Source organism: Neomonachus schauinslandi, chromosome 6 (genome assembly GCF_002201575.2).
Source record: "Neomonachus schauinslandi chromosome 6, ASM220157v2, whole genome shotgun sequence".
NCBI classification, from domain to species: domain Eukaryota; kingdom Metazoa; phylum Chordata; class Mammalia; order Carnivora; family Phocidae; genus Neomonachus; species Neomonachus schauinslandi.
In genome coordinates, this window is record NC_058408.1 from 65767912 (window position 1) to 65790773 (window position 22862).

At 56.1% G+C, this 22862-nt stretch overlaps 1 protein-coding gene across 2 annotated transcripts in view; it reads right to left on the reverse strand.

The window, feature by feature from the left end:
• The window catches only part of COQ8A (coenzyme Q8A), a 40341-nt gene extending 18869 nt beyond the window's left edge, over nt 1-21472 (reverse strand). The window contains exons 1-2 of one of the 2 annotated variants that reach the window (XM_021689889.1): nt 21364-21472; nt 2340-2525 (exon numbers count right to left, since the gene is read on the reverse strand). In XM_021689889.1, the coding sequence (XP_021545564.1) occupies nt 2340-2516 (177 nt within the window). In that variant the 5' untranslated portion in view covers nt 2517-2525; nt 21364-21472. Of the gene's footprint in view, nt 1-2339; nt 2561-21363 lie in introns of those variants that run through there. The other variant, XM_044916432.1, reaches the window with a different exon arrangement.
• Between the last annotated feature and the right edge of the window lie 1390 nt (nt 21473-22862).

The window sequence follows — 22862 nt, forward strand, 5'->3', positions numbered from 1 at the left end:
GGTATGGGGACAGGCCAGGAGGGAAGTGCCACGCTTTCGCTGTAATGGTCACACAGACCACAACTGCAGGCCCAGGTTCCTGCTGCATTCAAACCCTGAGTGACCTTGAGCCAGTTCCTGCCCCGTCTCTGCCACCTCATCTGGAAATAGAGCTGTGTGGGCCACAGACAGGCCGGGGGAATGGCGCTGCTCCTGAGGCTGCAGGGGTGGGCTCGGGGCACACACAGGGCGCCTGCGGGCGCTGCAAACCAGCGGCAGCCCCACAGCCTCCTCACAGCGGCTTGGGGGTCCAAGAAGGGACTTGCCCTCCAGGGGAAAAAAGAGACTGGCCGTCACTGTCATTTCATCAAGGGAACACTGAGGCTGGGAGAACTGGTAAAAGCCTGGCAGAGCCTGGACCGCTGGCCCTGCTGAACCTTGGCTCCATGCACAAGCGACCCGCACTTGAATTTGGCAAGCACATGTCAGGTGCCGGGGACGTGTTGGGTGCCGGGGACGTGCCAGAACCAGGGAAGCCGGGAGGGCTCATGGGAGGGCCCATGGGAGCCCCGTGGGGCCTCCTGCTGCCCCAGAACTCCCAGCCACGGCCCCCTGGCCCTGCGTGACCTGAGGGACCCCAAGCTCAGTGAGTAAGTGAATGAAGCCCTTGAAGGTGTGGAGGGAGAGACATTTCTGGATTATGTGGCCTCCGTCCCCTCAGAGAGGAGGAGGCCCCAACGATCTAAGTTTTAGGGAAAGAACAGGAGCACACGAAGGCCCCTCACCCTGCTCAGTGCCTCCTTCGTGGTGGGACCCACACTCCCTCCTCCCTCCGAGGACCCTGCTGGAGATGCCCTGGCCTGTCCCCCCACTCGCCTCTCAGAAGGTCCCCCAGGCCTGGCACACTCTCACTCGCCGGTGTTTCACAGACAAGACACCCACCAGGAAGGGGATGGCTCCGCACCAGGAAGGCACCTGGGAGTCACTCAGAAGTCAAGGACCAGTCTCCCCATCTGAGAAGGGGTGATGCCCAGGACAGCAGCCAGGCTGGGGGCGGCATCATGGGGTTGAGACTTCTACAAGTTAAAGGCATTTCCATAGAGTGACAGAGAGGTGGTGTCACCACCAGACCCTTAGGGAACAGAAGGGGAGGGGTTGGGAATCCTAAAACCTGACCAGAGGCCTGGAGGCGGTGACAGCCTCCTAGCAGGGCACCATCTGCATCTTGTGCCCGTGCCCCCTTCCCACCCTCTCAGGCTCCCAGGAACGGGGCAGGCGGCTCGCACGGTGACACCCAGGTGGGACGGTGCTCTGCCCTCCGCTGTGGCAAACCCTGTTGACAGCTGCCTCTCCGCACGCACACGTGCTTTGGACCCTCCCACTGGGCCGGGGGCTTGGAACAGGGCAGGAGGGCGAGGGAGGCAGGCGGTGAAGCTGCGCCAGCGCTCCCCGGAAAGGAGCCAAGCCCCCGAGTCCACGCCCGGAGCCCCGCGGAAATGAAGCTGGGAGTGCGACCCTGGCTCGGCTGGCACGTCAGTAAGGACATTGGGCACACAGGCCCCGGGACAGCTTGACACTGCGGCGTAACGCCCAGGGACACATGCACACTCAGCCTACACACAGGGTACCTTCTGCCACGTTTGTACCAAAACCGACCCGACAAGATAAATCAGATAAACAGTGGAGAAGGTGCTCAGGCTTTTAAAGAAACTGTTTCAGGGAAGGAAACACAGGCTCCCGGCAGCTGCCTCCCTAAGAACAAAGGTGGATGCTGCTTTGTTTGTTTTTTAATTTCTGAAATTAAAAAGGCCTCTGTTGACGATGGACTCTGAAAAACAAACTGAGGGTTCTAGAGGGGAGGGGGGTGGGAGGATGGGTTAGCCTGGTGATGGGTATTGAGGAGGGCACATTCTGCATGGAGCACTGGGTGTTATGCACAAACAATGAATCGTGGAACACTACATCAAAAACTAAAGATGTAATGTATGGGGATTAACATAACAATTAAAAAAAAGGCCTCTGTTGAGCACGTTCAGTAGAGGCCCAGGAACAGAGGGCCAGGTGGGGGGTGGGGAGCAGGATGGGACTGCGCCAGCAGAGTGTGGCCTGTGCCCCAGGGCCAGTGAACTGGGGCCTAGGCCACTGGTTCCCAGGGGCTGTCCCAGCTTCATGAGGCTTCCTGAGCGACAACTCGAGTCACAGGGCTACAGCCCCACGCCGGGACCCCACCACACCCAGAAGGACAGCAGGTCCCCTGAGCCAGCCCCCCGGCTGCGTCCTGATTTGCCCCCCCACACCCCTGCCTCGACGAGAGCTCCAGGCCAGCCCCTCCTGACGCCCCCTCCCGACGGCCTCCTTACCTGCACCTTCCCCAAGACCAAGCCCATCTGCTCTGCAGCTGTGGACTGCAGGGCCCTGGCCACCACGAGGAGCTCCCCACCGAGGCCCAGGCGTTGCAGGTGGGTCTCCACGGCCACCTGGGTCAGCCTGGCAAGGCCTTTGACCAGCATGATGGCGTCCCCCAGCATGGCAGCCATCCTGGAGGGCTGCAAGAGAACGGGCCAGTCGGGGGGTGCTCCACACTCACACAGAGCAGCTCCACCCCGAGGTCTGGGTAGAGGCATCGGGAGGTCTGGTTCTTCCACCAGACCCCCTCTGATACAGGCTGACTGAGAGACAGGACAGCGAGGGAGGGCCAGGGCTCAAGGTCGGCCCTGGGTGGCCCCCCACCCTGTCCTGCCCAGGCATGGAGCAGAACCAAAGGCTCCGTGGAGCCAGCGCTGGGGGCCCCACAGCCACCTCGTGAGACACCGAGGTGTGGAGGGGTGAAGTGAGTAGCCCAAGTGGCAGAAGGGGGACGTGAAGCCAGATGCCCTGATTTTAGTCCAGTGCTCTTTTCCCTGGACCCAAACTTGGTTGGGGAGGGAGCATCCGCTCCAGAAGCGCCTCCCTCTAGGGCCCAGGGCGCCCCAACCCCAACGACCCCAGCCCCTTAGAGGCTGCCCGTCCCCACCCAGCTGCCCCTGCTCTGCCTGGGCGGGCCTCTGACAGACACCCACAGGCCCAGGGACGTGCAGAGGCCCCTCCCCACCCTCAGGCTCCACGAGTTCCCAAGCCGTGTGGTTTGCAAACCGCAGTCCAGTGCCATCCATCTGGGAAGTCCCAACCGGCACGAAAACCAAGAGGAGCAAGATGCGGGACAGCCAGGGAGGCATCAGAGCACACTGTGGGTGGGACTCTCTCCTGATACTTGTTTTCCCTGTGTGCACCTGTACTTTTCCCTCCACTCGGTCACAGTGTAAAATGTGTTTCTTCATGTCGGTCAGGGCCATAGAGGCAGAAAGCACTGTACCCAGCACTGCCTCCCAGGGGAGCATGTGCGGCCGGTCCCCCAAGTATCTCCTACAGCCTACATGGGACTGCGTGCTGGGAGCGGCAGGATAGGGTCCCAGGGACATGCTGGGGCTGAAGAAAACCCACAGAAAGAAAGGGAGCAGCAGGGGGCCCCAGAGAAGCAGCCGGGGAGCACTCTGGCCAAGGCAGGGAGGAACTGGGACCCACTATGAGGAGGGGCGAGGCTGTGGGGGGAAGCCCAGGAAGGCCAGGTACACCCTGGATGCAGGGCCTGGGCCAGCAGCAGGGAGGCTGCGGGCACACAGATGCCTGCGGACTCCGAATTCTCCTCACACGAGGGAAGGGAGGCGCCGACTCTGAAGACCTCAACCACAGCTCCAGGGGCTTCTGAAGACGGCTGGCTCCCTCCCACCTACCCATCACAGGGGAGCAGCCCGGGTCGGCCCAGGAGTCCTGTAGGGACCCTGAGCTAGGGAACAGTGCAGCTACTCATATTTACAAGGAGAACGAAGGCACCGGAGCCTGGAGAGCAGAGAGGACCCGTGGTCACAGGCCCTCACCGTCACGGTCACAGGTGCCACCAGACCCCAGGTGCTCTCCACTCTCCAACTTGGTGACACGGGTCTCATTGCTCCTACTTCACAAAGGAGAAAACCAAAGCCACAGCGGTTAACAATCCTGAATGGTGTACTGAATGGTGGCCCTGGGGTGCGATCCCGGCCCTCCCCTGCTCTGTGCCCACCACACCACACTGCCTCCCCGAACACTTGGCCCACTGGCTTCAAGGCACACCCACAGGGACGGGGCCCCGCTCAGGCACAAATGGGCTGCCTACACCCTCATCAAAGCCAAGGTTTCTGGAAGGTGACCATACCCTTGAAAGAGACGAAGGGGAGGGGCTAGCCGGGCCCACCACCTGCTGCAATTTCACACCATGGGCTCTGACCTGGGATCCTGGACTTTATGGCAATAAACAAGGGTGAGCCCCACAGACCCAATGGCTAGGACTCGGGAGACAGCCCATAACCAGAGCTCACACAGGGCTGCTGCCGGCGCTCAAACTGCCCAGCCCCCTGGCCCCACCCCCAACACGTAGACATGCTGGACGTAGCACCCCTGCTGGTCAGCCCGCAGACACCAGGGAGAGAGGTTTCTGAAGGACACGTTAGGGACATACAAGGGTGGATGGAGACCAGGCCCCAGCCACACCTGTTCAAAAGGACCTTTGCTGGTGGCCCCAGGGTATCCCCCATATCCCACGGTCCCCAGGTCCCCCAAATTAGGCCTTCCCCTTACTCACCTCTCAATCCAATCCAGCTAACCAAGGCAGGAGCCTCCCACAGGCCGCAGGCTCTGATAATTCCCAAGCCTCAGCTTGTCTGCTAACGGATACCCTCCTGAGACCCTCCTGAGACCTATTTAATTCAGACTTTGTTTCCAAGCTGAAAATTAATTCTCCCTGGATTTCTCACCCAAGTTATAAGCATGAACGAAAGCATCACTAGAGCAGAGCTGAGAAGTGATGTGGGGCCAGTCGGTCTGCCTTGCCGGCGCTGGCCCACCACACCGATCCACGGACGCTCAAACTGGAAAGCCAACTTCCAGTCTTGCGCGCTGCAGACGCAGTCCTGGGACCCACTGGAGTCCAGTCCTCACTCCCCAGCTCCTGAGCGTGGCAGCATTGATCACCGCCCCCAGACGGGACGGATTACACTCACTTCACAAGGACACTTTAGAAAAAATTCCTGAGAGGGGCGCCTGGCTGGCTCAGTCGTTAACTGTCTGCCTTCGGCTCAGGTCGTGATTCCAGGGTCCCGGGATCGAGCCCCGCATCGGGCTCCCTGCTCGGCTGGAAGCCTGCTTCTCCCTCTCACACTCCCCCTGCTTGTGCTCCCGCTCTCGCTGTCTCTGTCAAAATAAATAAATAAAATCTTTAAAAAAAAATTTCCTGAGAAAAAAATGCTAAATTGGCCAAAGTTTTTTTTTTTTTTTTTTTTAAAGATTTTATTTATTTGACACAGAGAGAAAGACACTGCGAGAGAGGGAACACAAGCAGGGGGAGTGGGAGAGGGAGAAGCAGGCTTCCCGCGGAGCAGGGAGCCCGATGCGGGGCTCGATCCCAGGACCCCGGGATCATGACCTGAGTCGAAGGCAGACGCCTAACGACTGAGCCACCCAGGCGCCCCTGGCCAAAGTTTTTTTTTAATTCCTGCATTTGGGAGATACGAGTAACTATGGTCTCTTCCAGTATATTCCTGATTCATTTAGTTGATGTATACTACTTTCAAAGTGGCAACTGGGTAAGTCATCTAAAACCAGTACACACTGAAAACTAGCTATGGGGCATCTGGGTGGCTCAGTTAAGCGTGCAACTCTTGGTTTCAGCTCAGGTCATGATCTCAGGGTCCTGGGATTGAGTGAGCCCCATGTCGGGATCCACACTCAGCAGGGAGTCTGCTTGGGATTCTCTCTCTGCCCCCGACCCTCGCCCCCCCCAAATAAATAACTAAATCTTTATAAAAACTAATTAGTTATGCCTTTCATGCGACCAGCTGCGTCCTCGTCCCCAGCAAAGTCACGATGGGCACGAGTCTGACCCCAGCCAGCGGGCACCCGGGAGGGGAAGAGGGGGACTCCAGCCAGCTACTCTGCCAGGCAGGCCCCATCCAGGTGGAAATAACATCACAGAGATCCCACCTTCCTGCTCGCTGTGAGGCAAAACCTGCTTTCCTCAAATCAACAGATGCTACGAATCAACACTCAGTCATTTGTGAGCAGATTCACACGTGGATACCCAGGCCTGCCCCACTTTGATGCTGCTCCACTCAGTGCAAAGTCAGCCGTTCACACCTAATCAACACCAGGTGCTTTTTTTTTTTTTTTGCAAAGGTGTGTCTACCCTCAAGGGGCATCAGGAAGAGGAAGGACAGACAGAAGGCACTACCTTTCCAAAACTTTTCTCCCCTTTGGTTTTCAAAAAGTGGGTCTCACGGATCTGAGGCACCAGAATCCCAATGGAACTCAGAATTCAGCTACCCTGAAATTTGCGGCAAACCCCCTGCAGGAGTGCACTAGAACCAGGCACACAGCTATAGGAGGAGGCGTTTCATCAAGATCTTAAATAAATAAAGCAAAAGCCCCAGGGTGCCTGGGTGGCTCAGTAGGTGAAGCGTCTGCCTCTGGCTCAGGTCATGATCCCAGGGTCCTGGGATCAAGCCCCACATTGAGCATCGCGATGGGCATGGAGCCTGCTTGGGATTCCCTCTCCCTCTGCCACCCCCACCCCACACCCCTAGTGGTTCTCTCTAAAATAAACTGTTTAAAAAACAAAACCTGATCTGCACCAGGATTCATCTATAAGTATCTACAAGTATTCGACCCCTCTCCCCACCGCACTCCATCCCACTGGCCGCTGAGCAGGTTTTCGGACCCCGCCCAAAAGGAGCAGAGCAACTGAGCGCCCGGCTCTCTGCCTACTTGGTAGGTGAGCCCTGAGCCCCAGAAGGCCCCGGTGCCACCACTCTCCCCCGAGGAGGGGACAGCCAAAAGTGCTGGGTGAACAAAGAGATGTGAGTGGGGGCAGCACTCCCGTTGGGAGTGCCTACTAGGGACTAGCACCAAAACAAAAAGGCATTCAGAGATGCATCACTTGTTCACAAAGGTCTCCTCCCGGTGCTCTAGGCTAGTCCCTGCAGGCCTCTGGGCACCCACAGCTGTGGTGCCATGCAGACACTTCTATACTGGATCAGACACCAGGGAGAGAGCCAGAGGCCAACGGGGGCTGACACACGAGGGTCAGGTGCAGAGGAGGCTGCGGACCCCCAGAAAAGAGTCCTAGGAGCAGGGACATGGGGTCCAGCTCTACCAGGGCTGCAGTCTATGCGACTAAGTGCATCACTCTCCAGTTCGTCCCACTCCAGTAGGAGAGGGCTTTGGGTGGCTCCCCTTTTCTGGTCCTAACATGCTAAACCTCTATAAAGGACGTAAATAAAGAGCTTATCGAGAGAGAACAGGAATCGACCCAGCTTAGCACTCCCAGGTACAGAGGCTGGAAAACAGTCCCCAAGCTCCGAGAATGCTCCTACTGACTCCTCACTCTCTGACCTTCCCCGGGCTTTCAGGACACGAGCTCACCATCTGTCACTCGTCTCTCCGCTCAAGGGGACAGCAAGCCAGGGTTGGATCCCCTTCATGGCTCTAAATCGTGGCGTGACCAAGCAGCCCCGTCTGACCAAAGCCGGGTAGCTCTATTTCCTGAGCAGCCCCAAAGCCTCAGGATGGCTGGGCGAAGGACCCCAAAGGAAGCTGCACAGAAAGCTCTTTGTCTTGGGGAGTGTGTGAAGTTTCATCCAGCCATTTGCCCCACACGTCACCCCCAAGTCCCACTGGCATCAAATGGCCCTCACCACCCCCACGCTTCCCTCCCGGGCTCCCCATCCTGAGGAATGGGGCCACCACCCACTTCTCTCAAACCCGTCCTCACCTCCGCTGACTCCCTGGCCACTCCTAGCAGGATGACTTCCCCAGCCCCTAGCTAGCCCGCCTGCCCCTAGTCCCTGGCCCCCACTCCCAAACCACTCCGAGCTTCCTGAGCTCTCTGAGATCCCTAAGGGGCTGAAAGGACTCTAGTGACCTGGCCTCCCTGCACCCCAGTTCCTCTCCTTGCTCCCTCCACTCACTGTGTCCCAGTCAGGCCAGCCCAGCTCTCCCGCCAGCCTCAGCAGAGGATCACACTTTCTTCCCCCCACCCCCCAGCTCCTGGCTCCTGGCCCAAACACCACCTCTTCTGGGACACCCTCCTCCAACATGTCCCACCCCAAAAACCCAGGCACGCATTTCCCACCACCGCCCCCCCGCCCGTCCCCCCCCCCCCCCCCGGTGTAGCAGTGCCTGCTGTAAATCTGCCTGAGTCACTGTCTCCTCCCCCAAGGGGCTGTCAGCCAGAGCAGGGCAAGGACCACACCTGTCTTCCCCCTCTCCGTGTTTCCAATGCCAAGCTTCGTGCTCAACACACAGCAGGCGGGTCATAAATACTCAGGAAACAGAATGAACTCAGCTGCTCCCTTGAAGGCTTGAGAAAGCTGGGACGGGCTCACACCTGCTTGCAGCTTTAATCTAGATTCGGAATCAGAGGCCCCTGGGAGGCCTGGTAGGAGGCAGGGTGCCCATGCTTTAGTGGGCAGCAGAGTCCCCCAGGAGGCTTGTGAAAGCCCAGACTGCTGGGCCCGCCTTCAGGCTCTGGGTCTGTAGGTCTGGGGTGGGCCTGGAAACCCGCCCGACTCACACGTTTCCAGGTGCTGCCGCTGCTCACGCTGGAACCCCACCTCGAGATCCCCTGTTCTGGAGGATGAGGGGGAAAGGGAGCAGAGTGCTGCGCTTCCCCAAAGCCTGGATCGGCCCATCAGTGGAAACCCTCCACCTGCCCTTTCTTTTCCTGTTACTGCCTCAAGAAGCTAGAAAAGAAACGAATGAGCTTAAAGACAAGGAGCCACAGGACCACCACAGGCCCTCAGGACTGTCACTTCCCACAGGGCTGTTGAATGTCCTTTTCCGGAGGCCCCAGGGTGGGGGTGCCTGTGACCTTCTGCCCCCTCCCAGCCAAGAATAAGCTTTACTTTGGGCTGGAACATTCTCAATTTCCAGCCTGCATGGGCCCTGAAAAGTTCCTTTATGGTGCTTAAAATTTTTCTTCTTTCCTTCTACTCCAAGTAAAAGGAAACACCAGAGGTGTAAGTCAGAGAGACTCAAACCTCGGGACCCAAATCCATGAACTTCTGTGGCTGTGCCCTTCGCCTTGGCCTTTCAAATCATGCCCAGGGGCCAGCATTGGACTTTCGCAGGGGCTCCAGGCCTCGGGCCGGTGAGGGCCCCCCAGCGTCTTGCCAGTGGCTTCAGAAACAGCCTCATGTGCTGGCAACTGAATACACGAGGAAGGACCAGGAAGAGACAGAGACAAACAGCCCCTGTCGTCCGATACCAGCAGCCGGGCCTGGAGAGTCACCTTCCCGTCCATTAGGGCTCTGCAGTCCCCACAGCTGCCAGTCACCCCCAGAACCCCCCAGACCGCACGCCGACCAGGAAGTCCCCTTTGCCAGCAGAGTCCTGCATGGTGAGGAAAGGAGCCAGCCTCAGGGCCTCGGCGCATCTTCCAGGCTGAGGATGTCCTGTTCCCTCGGAAGCTGCTTCCAGACCTGAGGGCTCTTTCTCGGAGCTGGTGAGAAGCGCACACTCGTGTGCTAGCACACACAAGGGCTTGCTGGACAGCAGACACTCGGACACTCTCCTCCAGTGAGTTTCACCGCGTCCCCAGATGTCTCCAAGCTGCAGGGCACTAACCACAGCTGCTGTTACTTCCTGAGATTTTATTGTCTGCCAAGGCTGTGAGCTAAGTGTTCCCCAATTATTCTTATAAGCTAGGTGCTGTTACTATGTCCATGTTTGAAATGAAGGTACTAAGACACAGAGAGGTTCCATAACTTGGCCAAAGTCACACAGCTTGTAAGAACTGGAGCCAGGAAGGACTTGAGTCTATCAGCTCAGGAGCCAGACAGGTAAGAGGAGAAAACAAGCTGAAGACTGTTCGGGTACCTTAGACGGTAAGCCTCCACTCCCCGCCTGCTGGGAGATTAAGACAGTCTTAGGCTTCCCGGAGTGTTGCCCCCAGATGGGCACCAGGCTGGGGGATGGGTGGCTCACAGAAGCAGGAGAAGCTCCCCCCGCCCCAAGGATGCCCAGGGCTCCGGAGCACGGGGGGAGGGGGGCAGGGGGGGCATAGGGGATCCTGAGCGGCCCCTCCTCCTTCTGGTGAGCAAACGGGACTGACTACAAACGGGCCTTTTAAATGCCCACCTGCCAAGCATGGGGTCCTGACAGCAATTTCATTTTCTGACTAAAAACTCCCCAGGGACGCCTGGGTGGCCCGGGTCATGATCCCAGGGTCCTGGGATCAAGTCCCACATGGGGCTCTTTGCTCAGCAGGGAGCCTGCTTCTCCCTGTCTCTCCCTCTGCTTGTGCTCTGTCAAATAAATAAAATTCTTTCAAAAAATAAATTAAAAAAACTCCCCAAAGTTTTCTGCTTAAAACCTAAAAACAGTGCTTATCTCATCAAGATGCTCCGGAGCCAGGCACCCCGGGTTCAAATCCTGACTCTGCTGCTGAACTAAAGTCACCGAAGTGTCTCTTTGTGCCTCAGTTTCCCCACAGGAGTGGGTCAGGTAATCCATACAGTAGCACTCAGGGCCCCGAGGGACTAGCACACAGTAAGCGTTCATCACTGTGAGCAGAGACGCTCTAGAAGGAGATTCAGCCTCAGGGAGACCAGAGGGTTCACGAATGACAGTGGTGTAGACAATCCCACTTATTTATATCCGAGTGCTCAGGCTGGGTACAGTACCTCATCGGACTCAGGGAGGGCAGTCTCGCCCTCTCCCGGGGACCATGTGGTTTGTTGATGCTGTGGTGCCAGGGGCCCGCTTGGAGGCTAGAAAGAAACACCCGCTGGTGATCCTTACCACAGCCAATGCCACTCCCAGAGGAGAAAACAGGAAGCCTTCACTGGTATTTTATGGGAGGAACGGGCAGTTCGGGGAGGGGGGAGGGGGTCTCTGATCCCCATGATGACCTCTCTGCAGGCCATGGCACACTCTACCACCAGAATAATCTTCCCCAATCCACTTCATCATGCTAACCCCCTGCTAAATGGCTCCTAGCTGTCTAAAGGGTCAACACGAGATGCCCAAGTTCCTGGGCCTGAGGCTGGAGGTGTCACAGTGAGGACCCGGGCCTCCCATCCAGCCTCTACTCACACCAGTGCCAAGCGAGCACCAAGCCACGGCAAGCAAGCCCGGCCCTGGGCTTCTGCACATCTCAACTGCACCTCACCCGACTTGCAGACAGGGGAGCCCTGTGTGCGTGAGGCCAGCCTCACGGCCTGGGAGTCAGCTCTGCCCTGACCAGCCGGCCACTGCAGGCCTGCTCCTGAACCACCCTATAACCTGATTCTCACCTGGAGATCACGGCATAAACTGTTAGGACATCCAATCTAAGAAGGAGAGGCGAAGTACCTGAAATGTACGGACACACCACATTTACTCGAGGACTTGAGCTGACTCTTAGCTCTCGGGGAGTCTTCCCTCGCTGCCCTCATCTTCCAGGTCGACCAGATCCTGCCCTGCACGTCTCTGGCACACACATGCCTCTTCTCTCCAGCCCAACTCCAAGCCCTTGTGGGAGGCTCCCGCCTCCAAACCCCCGACTCCTTCCCCACCGACACCCAGACTGATCGTGACCACATGAACGACCAGTGTCACTGCACTGTCACCCAGGAAGGTGGACAGGACCCTGGGTGGGGACCCTGGAGCTGTGGTCGAGAAGTTTCCTTTAAAGTGAAATCAAGTATTTAAAGGGTTGTGTTGAAATGTGGCAGGCTGGGTCATGACCTCACAGACATGTCCATGCTCTGAGCCCTGCAACAAGTGACGATGTCAGCTTCTGTGGCAGAGGGGGCTTTGCACATGGGATTCAGGCAAAGATCCTTAAGATGATGGGATTATCGGGCGCCTGGGTGTCTCAGTCGTTAAGCGTCTGCCTTCCACTCAGGTCATGATCCCAGGGTCCTGGGATCGAGTCCCGCATCGGGCTCCCCGCTCAGCGGGAAGCCTGCTTCTCCCTCTCCCTCTGCCTGCCGCTCTGCCTACTTGTGCTCTATCTCTCTGTCAAATAAATAAAATCTTAAAAAAAAAAAAAAAGATGATGGGATTATCAAGATGGGCCCAATTCATCCCGGGGTCCATATGGGAGGAGGCGGGCAGGTCCGGTGTAACAGAAGCAGAGGCTGCGGTGCAGGTGTCAGGCAGGTGGGGGCAGGACCCACAGCCCTGGGAGGCAGGCCGCCTCCTGGAGGCCAGGAAAGCGAGGGTCACTTCTGCCCTGGAGCCTCCAGAAAGGACGGGCCCTGCTGACGTCCCACCTCGGGCTCCTGAACTCTAGAACTGTCGAATAGTAAATCTGCAGTGTTTCAAGCCGCTGGGTTTGTGGTAATTTGTCAGAGCAGCCACAGGAAATGAATACAGGGGCCATTTTTTAAAAGGCAAATCGCAGGGTGCCTGGGCGGCTCAGTCAGTTAAGCGTCTGCCTTCAGCTCAGGGCCCTGGGATGGAGCCCCGCATCGCACTCCGGAGCCTGCCTCTCCCTCTGCCTGCCGCTCGCCCTGCTTATGCTCTCTCTCTCTCCCTCTCTGACAAATAAATAAATAAATAAAATCTTAAAAAAATAAATTAAAAGGCAAATCGCTGGGTTGGGAAGAGGGGCGGGCTGTATTCTAGAATAATTTCCAGATCATTCTTCTAACATAATTAGTTCAGGCACCCCACAAACAGCCCTGGGTGCCAACCACGTGTCAGGTGGTGTGCCTGGGGCTGGACTACCCCAGAGCCAGCTCAAAACACACTCCTGTTCCTGACGACAGAGTCCCACCAGCTCTCAGGATCAACATGTCCCATGCCTTCCATGGCTCAGTTCAACATCCAAACCACTCCTGAGAGTCTGATACACAGTCTGGGTGCCACTGAGTCCACGGAAGAGCCCCCACTCTCAAAATGCTTTTCATCAGCTTTCACCCTCTTCATCTTTCAAAACACTTGCATTTCACGTTTACTATTCCAGTGCAATCGTATTAGTCACAAGCTGCAACCATTTACAGTCCCGTCTGTGTGCCTGTCACTTTACACGACTCCCCTGCCCTCCCACAACAGGTGCCATCCCCGTTCACTGGGGGGAGAGAGCTCAGCAAGGAGGAGAAATCTCCCAAAAGTCCCAAAGACATCAGGTGCTGGCCCTTCCACCCTGGCCTGACCGCAGGCTCCGGCCCTTTCCTTGCTGCCCAGGAGGCTGAGAGAAAAGCAGTTAAGAAATCTGCCCCCACATCAGTAAATCAACATTTTATTTTTTTTATTATGTTATGTTAATCACCATACATTACATCATTAGTTTTTTTTTAATTTTTGTATTTGTTATGTTAGTCCCCATACATTACATCATTAGTTTTAGATGTAGTGTTCCATGATTCATTGTTTGTGCATAACACCCAGTGCTCCATGCAGAATTGCCCTCCTCAATACCCATCACCAGGCTAACCCATCCTCCCACCCCCCTCCCCTCTAGAACCCTCAGTTTGTTTTTCAGAGTCAGTCGTCTCTCATGGTTCGTCTACCCCTCCGATTTCCCCCCCTTCATTCTTCCCTTCCTGCTATCTTCTTCTTTTTTTTTTAACATATAATGTATTATTTGCTTCAGAGGTACAGATCTGTGATTCAACAGTCTTGCACACTTCACAGAGCTCACCATAGCACATACCCTCCCCAACGTCTATCACCCAGTCACCCCATCCCTCCCACCCCCCACCACTCCAGCAACCCTCAGTTTGTTTCCTGAGATTGAGAATTCCTCATATCAGTGAGATCATATGATACATGTCTTTCTCTGATTGACTTATTTCGCTCAGCATAACACTCTCCAGTTCTATCCACGTCATTGCAAATGGCAAGATTTCATTCCTTTTGATGGCTGCATAATATTCCATTGTATATATATACCACATCTTCTTTATCCATTCATCTGTCGATGGACATCTTGGGTCTTTCCACAGTTTGGCTATTGTGGACATTGCTGCTATAAACATCGGGGTGCACGTACCCCTTCGGATCCCTGCATTTGTATCTTTGGGGTAAAAACCCAGTAGTGCAATTGCTGGATCGTATGGTAGCTCTATTTTCAACTTTTTGAGGAACCTCCATACTGTTTTCCAGAGTGGCTGAACCAGCTTGCATTCCCACCAACAGTGTAGGAGGGTTCCCCTTTCTCCGCATCCCCGCCAACATCTGTCGTTTCCTGACTTGTTAATTTTAGCCATTCTGACTGCGTTAAGGTGGTATCTCATTGAGGTTTTGATTTGGAGTAAATCAACATTTTAAATCAACAGTCTCCTGGAGACACGGCAAGGTTCATGCCCTGAAAAGTGTGTCCACCTGGTTGCAGAAATCATGAGTCATAGAAATTCTGGAGCTGGCAGGGTTCTCAAAGGCCATCTGGCCAGACTGCCCCTTCTGGAAAGCTCTCAAGTTACCTGCACTAAGCATCAGCTTCCCAGCACCAGCAAGCCTAGCCCCTCAGGGCCAGGCTTGGTTCTTGTCTCAGACACAAATGGCAGAAAGAAGCAGGAGCCCCACACTGAAGGCCACCTCAGGATGTGCGTAAGCCAGAAGGGGATGCTGGGTATGTGGTCCTCAGATCGCCACACCAACACCCAGCACCAGTCTTTATTAGCTGCCCCTCCGAACACCACACGCAGCCCAGGCAGGGATACTGGCACAGGTGCATGCAAACCCCGGTCCTTTTTAAAGTAGGGACCTTGCCCAGACAAGGGTCTCGACGGACAACCATACTCAGGGACAGAAATGGGAAGAGGATCAGCAGGGACACTGTCACCCCCGCCCCATGCCCTAGAGCTTCTGCCAGAATGGACCTCCCTCGATGCACACACACACACACACACACACACCCAGAGGTTTTCCTACTTCCGTGTGCCTCCTCCCCCTGGAATACCACTTCCTCTGCCCAAATCCTACCCACCCTGACGGAATGGTACACCCTGCAGAGTGACCACCCTCATCTTCCTCCAAACTCCCGCATCTCTTGATGGCCTGAGGTCGCCTCCAGATGGCCTGTGTGACTCTGTGTAGCTGTCCCGTCCCCCTTACTGCACAGTGAGCTCCTGGAGAGGGGGCCTCTCTTACCCCGTTCTCTCTTCCCCACGGGGGCCACCTCCAGAACTGAACCCAGGGTACTCACTAACTGACGGAGCCCTGACATCTAGAACCCAGAATCCAGAGTCCTGTCCAAGACCACCCTGAGACCCACCCCACACACATAGCTACCACCGCAGCATAGCGGCACCCCCTGTGCTAAGAGGCTCTGGACCTCACCTGAAGAGTTGTGTGTGTGTGAATAGTCCCCACGACCTCGCATCCAGTCCCGCCGATGGCAGGACGTCATCACCAGACCTAGTCTCCTGATGGGAGCAGTGTGGGGATGGCGGACGGGAGAAGATGGATAGGGGAGGGTGGATGGTGAGGCCCCCCCCAAGGGACAGCCGCCACATGTGACCTCAGGCACACCTGTTCTCCTCCTCAGGCCTGCGCTTCCTCATCTCCTCCTGTACAGAATGGGGTAACTGCCCACGATGGTCTCCAACTCCCAGAGACTAGGACCCATTCAACCCTGGAGCACAGGAGGCCGACCTGGGAGCATGTCCACGGCTGTTCTGAACAGAGAGCTCACAGGGTCTGGAAAGAACGATGCTCTGAAGAACCGAGCATTGCCCCTTCCAGGCACTGTAGAGACCAAGTGCGGAGAGACAGACCCTGCTTCCCCCCCGGGGGGGAGGGGCAGCCTTGGTCTCAGGACACAGGCCTCTGGGAAACCCACCTCCCTGCCCCTCTGCCACACTTACACACATGCTTGTGCACACATGCATGCACTTGCACTCACACCACTCACCACACTCACACCCCCATACACTCAGTACTCGTACTCACACACACCCACATGTGCACACACTCGTGCACTTGCACTCTCACACCACACTCACATACTCATGCCCACTCACACGCTTGTACTCACACACATGCACACCCACCAGCACACACACTTAAGCATTCACGCTCTCACACACTCATGCTTGCATACTCACCTGCTCTTGCACTCACATACCCGTGCACTCCTGTGTACTCACACTCACACCCTCGTAATCACACACAACTCATGTACTCGCACTCACCCATGCAAACATGCACACACTTGTTCACTTGCACTCAAAGTGGCACACTCATGGACTCACAAACGCACTTGCACTCACATGCACTCACACATATTCACACACACACATTCACTCACCCACCAGGAAGAGCTAGCTCCTCAGTGGCGGGCAGGGGCAGGACCTGGCAGTCAGGAGGACACAACAGGACACTCCCCTGGCTTTCTCTTCAAGCACCCCCAGCCCACCCAGTCCCTCCCATCCAGCGGAGGGGGCGGGGGGAAGGGGCTCACTCATTCTACAGCTGCCTCCTTGCTCCCCCCAGAGGCAATGTGCTGTGTTACCCACCCCCCAAGCCCACATCTCAGAGTCCTCAGATCCCGCCTACCCCTCCCATCCCAGCTCCTCCCCCCTCCTCCACTAGGACTCTCCCCACCCAGCTGTGCCTTCACTCTCTCCTTCCAGGAAAACCATCCCTCTCACATCCACAAACCCTCTCTCAGCCTTCCTGTGCCAAATATAAAAATCCCCCCGCTGTTCATCTCCCTGTTCCCTGGGATGCCCTAGGTCCGCGCATCCCTGCTCTCAGCCCAGGCAGGCCCTCTCAACCGCTGAGGCAGTTCTACAACCAACCCAGTTCCACAGACACCACAGCACCCCTCAAAGTCCCACACCACCAATGAACGGGCATGGGGAATGTGTCTGTAACAGGACTGTTCTACACCTCGACTGTAGTAATGGTTAGGTGACCATATGCGTTTGTTTTTGGGTTTTTTTTTAGATTTACTTATTTGAGAGCGAGAGCACGTACATGCACATGAAGGGGGGGTTGCAGAGGGAGAGAGAGAATCTCACCCGGACTCACGCTGAGCACAGAGCCTGATGCGGGGCTCAATCCCAGGACCCCGAGATCATGACCTGAGCTGAAATCCAGAGCCCGCTGCCCAACCGAGCCACCCAGGCGCCCCGAGACCTTACACATTTCTCAAACTGCACAACCACCTCCTAGACAGGGTGACTCTACCACACGCAAATTACATCTTAATAAAAAGAGGAGGTGAGTCCCAGGGGTACCTCAACCCCTTCATGTCTAGAACTAACATCACCATCTTCCCCCAAACCAGCTCCTCCCCAAAACTAGAAACCTCAGCCCCTAGTATCCAACCAGCCACTGAATCTAGACCCTCTACCTGCACAGATTTCTATTCTCTTGAATCTATGCCTCACATTCCACCTCCCCGTGTCTGCCCCCTTCCCCGCCATCCACCACCTGAGACACAGGCCACCCTCACTTCTCACAAACTGCCTCACTGGCTCCCTGCCTGGCCACCCTGACCTGCCTTCCATCTGCTCAGCACACCCCAGCCCACCGTGGCACCCTCCCCATGGCAACGCCCACTGGCCACCAGACCTTTGCCCCCACTGGGCCTCAGCCTCCCCGCACTTCTCTCCCGGGGAAAAGCACCCATCTTTCAGGCCCCAGCAAGCACTCGCCTCCCAGCCTTTCTCCAGCAGAAGCAGCTTGTGCTCCATGCTGGGTCCCCACAGCAGAGGGCCGGTACCCGCTGTGGGTCCTGCATAGTCTGGCCCGGACTGTGCACTTTATCAGGGCAGGGAGCTCACGCTCGCTCTGTCTCTCTCTGTCTCTCTGTCTCTCTCTGGGGGCCCTCTGGGCTGCAGCTGGACTCATGAGCTGGCCTGAACGAAATTCAGCTGAAAATTGCCAGGAGTACAGAGCCAATCCCTCCTGGCTCCTGACCCAAGTGCTGAGAGAAAATGTGTGGAAGCACTGCTCTGCCTCACCCAAACTCACCCAAACCATTAACGGCAGAACACATGGTGGTCCCTAGACTGCTAACATCCCCCAGGAGTGAGCGCCTAGAAACTTCCACAGCAATTTAGCATTGCCATGCCATGTTTACTGTGCTTTGCAAACACACTGCTCTGCAACAAACTGGGAAAAAATAAAACCCAGTCCTTTGCCACAAGGAGTCTGTGAAGCACTCACCACTGACCCCACCCCCCACCCCCAACTCCTGCCTCTTCCTGCTGAAATCCTGCTCATCCTCAGAGCGCCCCCCCAACGCTCCTCCTCCAAGAAGCCTTCACAGTTTGCACCCAGAGCCCCTAGTCCAAACCACACTGAGGGCCCTGAGGTGGAATCTGCACCCCCCCCCCCACTACAAGTTCCCCAAGTTCAGGGACCCAACTGCTGTTCATTTCAATATTCCCAATGCCATGCCTGATGCAGTCAATCCATCCGTAGTTGTTCAATGAGGAGTAAAAAACCAGATCCGCCTATGATTCCAGAGTGGGCTTTTCCTCAGGGGCAGGATGTGGAGGGGCACTGACCCTCAGGGTACACAAGGATTTTCCAGGTTTGGACCAAATGTAGCCCCTCTGCCCCAGGCCAGATGGGATAGGAGGATATTAAAACACACACACACACACACACACACACACAAGTCTAGGGCTCTTGGGACAAGAGCACAGTCACTATTCTACAATACCCTGACTTGTCAATCTGAGCGAAAAACACTTGGCTCTCTCGAGAATCTTTTCTACATCCACCCACTGAAAATAAATCACTCCCAAGTATGAAGAATAAAAAGACATTTTCAGGGTCATTTCCAACTTTAAATACTCTGTGGGCCCCTGACCTCAAAGCAAGAGGTCAAGGGCTCAGGAGCCTGGAACCCCACAAGGAACAACATGCTTATGGACAGACCAGTGGGTACCCACTCAGCTTTGCAAAGTGCGGGCAGAAGCCCCCTCTCACGTCCTGCACCCAGGGTCCTGGCCCTGTCTCAGGGTCTGCAGACTTCCCCCGTCCCAGAGGCGCCACTCTTGAAGACACGGGCCCTTGAGCTCCCCACACCACTCTCTCCCTTCCACTGGCTCCAAGTTCCTGGCCGTTATTCGGCAGGAATGCACCAACTATTTCCAGATGCCACTGTCAGATCAAGACAATGTTCTATCTAAATATTCCTGTCTAATTTTGCACACAGCTCTTGTTTCAACTGACAAAGATAATGACTCAGTGTCCATGGCTCTTGGCGGAAAATTATCCTGCCAAGTTTGGACTTCTCTAAACTTCTTTTTGAGAAAGGAGAAGTGACCTCTCTGTCCGGATCCTTTTCTAATGGCAACAAAGGGCACCCAGAAGACCACCTAACCGACCAAGGAATGTTACGGGAAAATCCTGATACATACCCACAGGATCAATGAACAAGACAGGGGAATTCATGGGAGGGAGAGGCTTGGGATATTCTTCCCTGCTCTATGCAATAATCACTGTTTTTCAGCTGTTCTGCATCCCCATCGATTCGGTACTTAGAACTTTGGGACATAAATTCCAGGTTATATTAAAGGCAAAAAAACCTACACTCAGAAGTAAAGCATCTTTCTCTGCATCTTTGACAATGATGCTTCCATCGACCATAGAGGCACTTTACAAATGATACGTGTCCCCGTGTTGCACGCTCTCATGGAGGGGCACACAGCAAGTGTAGACATCCCCACACATAGGCTTGAAATGCAGCCACTTACTCTGCACACTCAGGGCCGGCCCCTTTCCACATCACAAGACACAGAAGATGACTAAAGCATCACCTTATGGATAATGGAGTTGGCCTTTCTGCCAGGGTTTGGAAGCTTGAACTTGTTTGGTCACTATTTAAAAACTGTCCCACGGTTATTTCACATGCATATCCCCAACCCTCTTGCAAAGTCTCAAAGATAGAAACCACCAGCCTTCTCCTTCTTTTGCATTCTGGACCCAGCCAATCACTGCCCTGCATCCAGCAGGCAAAGTAAATGCCCATGAGTTTACCCCCTATCGCTCTCCTGTCCCTCCAGGTGTGGAGGTGGGGTCCCTTTGGAATCCCATCTATACAGCTTCTATCCCTGGTTTAGGATGGGGGCACAGCACTACCCTTTGCCTAAACCTCTCAACTACTCATGGGCAGGTCCCAGAACGCCTTTCTGGCAGCACAAAAAGACTCTTAGAGTCTTAGCTCAATGGTTCTCAACCAAGGCGATTTTGCCACTTAGGAGACATTCGGCAACGTCTGGAGAAATTTTTGGTTGTCACACTAGTGTGTGTGTTGGGGTGGGGGGCTGCTTCTAGCATCTAGTAGACAGAGGCCACAGATGCTGCTCTCCATCCTACAACGCACAGGTCACCCTCCCACAGCAAAGAACTGTCCAGCCCAAACGTCAAAAGTCTGAAAACTGGAAAGCCCTGTCTCAGGAGACACACAGGGAAGTGCTCACACCATCCGGGTCACTTTTCCTTTGAGGTGCCCAAGGTTAAGCCAAAAATTCTAATAACCCTGCACTGCCTGCCTTATTTGCAAGGCTGAACAAAATACCCTGAGCCATTGCCAGAGTCTTAACGATGCTGCTCCTGTGAACCTAGAGCACCCCCTCCTCTCAGGAGAAAGGACCTCCTGCCAGGATGACCTGTCCATCCACAGGAGGACAACTGGCAGGCTGGTATCATGCATGCTCAGATCCTCTGGCAACCACTTAGGCTTGGCAGGCCCGGCTCTTGCGTCTTCCGTCACGCACACCGAAGGCCCCAGTGAGCGCATGTGTTCCAATGGGCTGTGCCCGGCCAGTGGAGAGCCTCTAGCCCTTCAGGAGGCTGGCACCTCTCAGCCACGTGGAGAGCCCCAGCACCCAGACCTGCCCTGGCAGCATTCCCCGTCCCCGAGGCCCAAGGGCAGACTGCGTGTGGTAGGGGGCTGGGACTAGGGACAGGCAGCAGCTCAGGCAATTTAGCCCAAACCTCTCCCTGGGCCCCCAGGGCCTGGAGAAGCAGGAGGACGGACCCAGGAAAAGCTAACGGATGAAAGGAGCAAGAAGGGCCCCCTTTCCCAAGTACACCCCAAACCCCCACCTAAGAAACCCGACAGCGGGGCCGGGCCACGGGAGTCCAAGTTGTGACCGGAGCCTGCAGCCAGCGGCACGCAGAGCCCCTGCACACAGCGTGGAGGGTCTGGGAGCGAAGACCCTGAGACAGCCGGGAGGGGGAGGAAGCCGGGCGGGCGCCCCGGGGAGGCAGGCGCAGCGGGCGTAGTTGGGCCCGGGGCTGGCGGAACTGCGACGGGGAAGCCGCCACCCAGGAGCGCGACGCGGGAAGGGCGCGCGCGGGTGGAAGGCGAGCCCGGCTGTGCCCCCGGAGCGCGCGGCGGCCGACGCGCCGCAGCCTTACCCTGCGGCCGGAAGCGGAGCTCCGCGGTCACCTTCGCGCCGCCTGCGCGCGCTCACCAGCCGCAGCGCCGGCGCCCCACGCGCCCCGGATCTGTTTACCTACTCACCCGTGCCCGGGCTCCCGGCGTCCGCGGCCCCGCCCCGCCTCGTGGGAGCTCCCATTGGCCGCACCGCCGGGCCGGCCACACGTTGGGCGGTGCGGAGCAGAGCGCTCGGCCTGTGCGCTCGCTCCGCTGCCAATGGGGACCGAGGGCGGAGCGAAGGGAGCCAATGGGAGGCCGTCCAGCGCTCGCGGGGTGGGGCGGGGGAAGCCCCTCCCGCCCTTCCCTCCGCGCTGCCCTTTGCCCTAGTTGGGAAACGCGGGCGAAGGGAGGGGGCGCCGGGACGAGGACGGGGACGGGACCAGGGCGGGGGGGTAGTGTGTGCCCCGGGACGAACCCTCGGTCAGCTCTCCGCTCCGGCTGGGGCTCACGGGGCCTTTCTTGCCTCCCGCCCTGCCCTCTAGATATTAGTATATCCTGAAATGTGTGTGTGCATACATGCGAACGTGTATGCCTACCCCGCAGTAACCCAAGACGCCAGTGCCTGGGGCATTCGGGTGAGAAGCACGATGCTCCAATAATCCCCCTGAGATTTCCAAAATTCTTCCTAATGACACAGAGACGGCACTTAGTTTTTTTCCACCAGCTTGCAAAACCAATGAGCTACCTCTCACCCTCTGCCCCATCCCCATCTATCTGCTTCCATTTTCAGCAAAATTCATGGAAGCATTACCTGTATTCATTTTCTCTACTTCCTTCTCTCCCATTCTGCCTGAACCCATCTGGTCAGCCCTACCCGCGCCGACCCCCAGACCGGTGCACCTGGGATCTCCATGCTGCCAGACCAAGCAGTCAGTTCTCAGGGCTCATCTAAAGGGTCCCTGGCAGGTGACACAGTTGGCCACGCCCTTCTGTCTTCTCAGTGGTTGCCCTGGGGTGTAATTAACATCCTGGTCCAAGTTAGTACGAGCTTAATTTCAATAATACACAGTAACTTTGCTCCTATATAGCCCCATTCTCCCCCCCCCCCCCCGCCCCGTGTTGGTATTGTCATAAAATTACATTTTTATACATTGTCTGCCCACCCCACAGATTTATCATTATTGCTTTATGCGGTTGTTGTTGTTGTTTTTTTTTAAAGATTTTATTTATTTATTTGAAAGAGAGAGAGCACATGAGAGGGGGGAGGGTCAGAGGGAGAAGCAGACTCCCTGACGAGCAGGGAGCCCGACGCGGGACTCGATCCCGGGACTCCAGGATCATGACCTGAGCCGAAGGCAGTCGCTTAACCAACTGAGCCACCCAGGCGCCCTATGCGGTTGTTTTTAAATCAGGCAAAGAAATAAGAGTTACAAACAAAAAATATACTTATACTTATATATTTATATATTTACTTATATAGTTTCCTTTACAGGGTTCCTTATTCCTTCATGCGGATTTGAGTTACTGTCCCTTTATT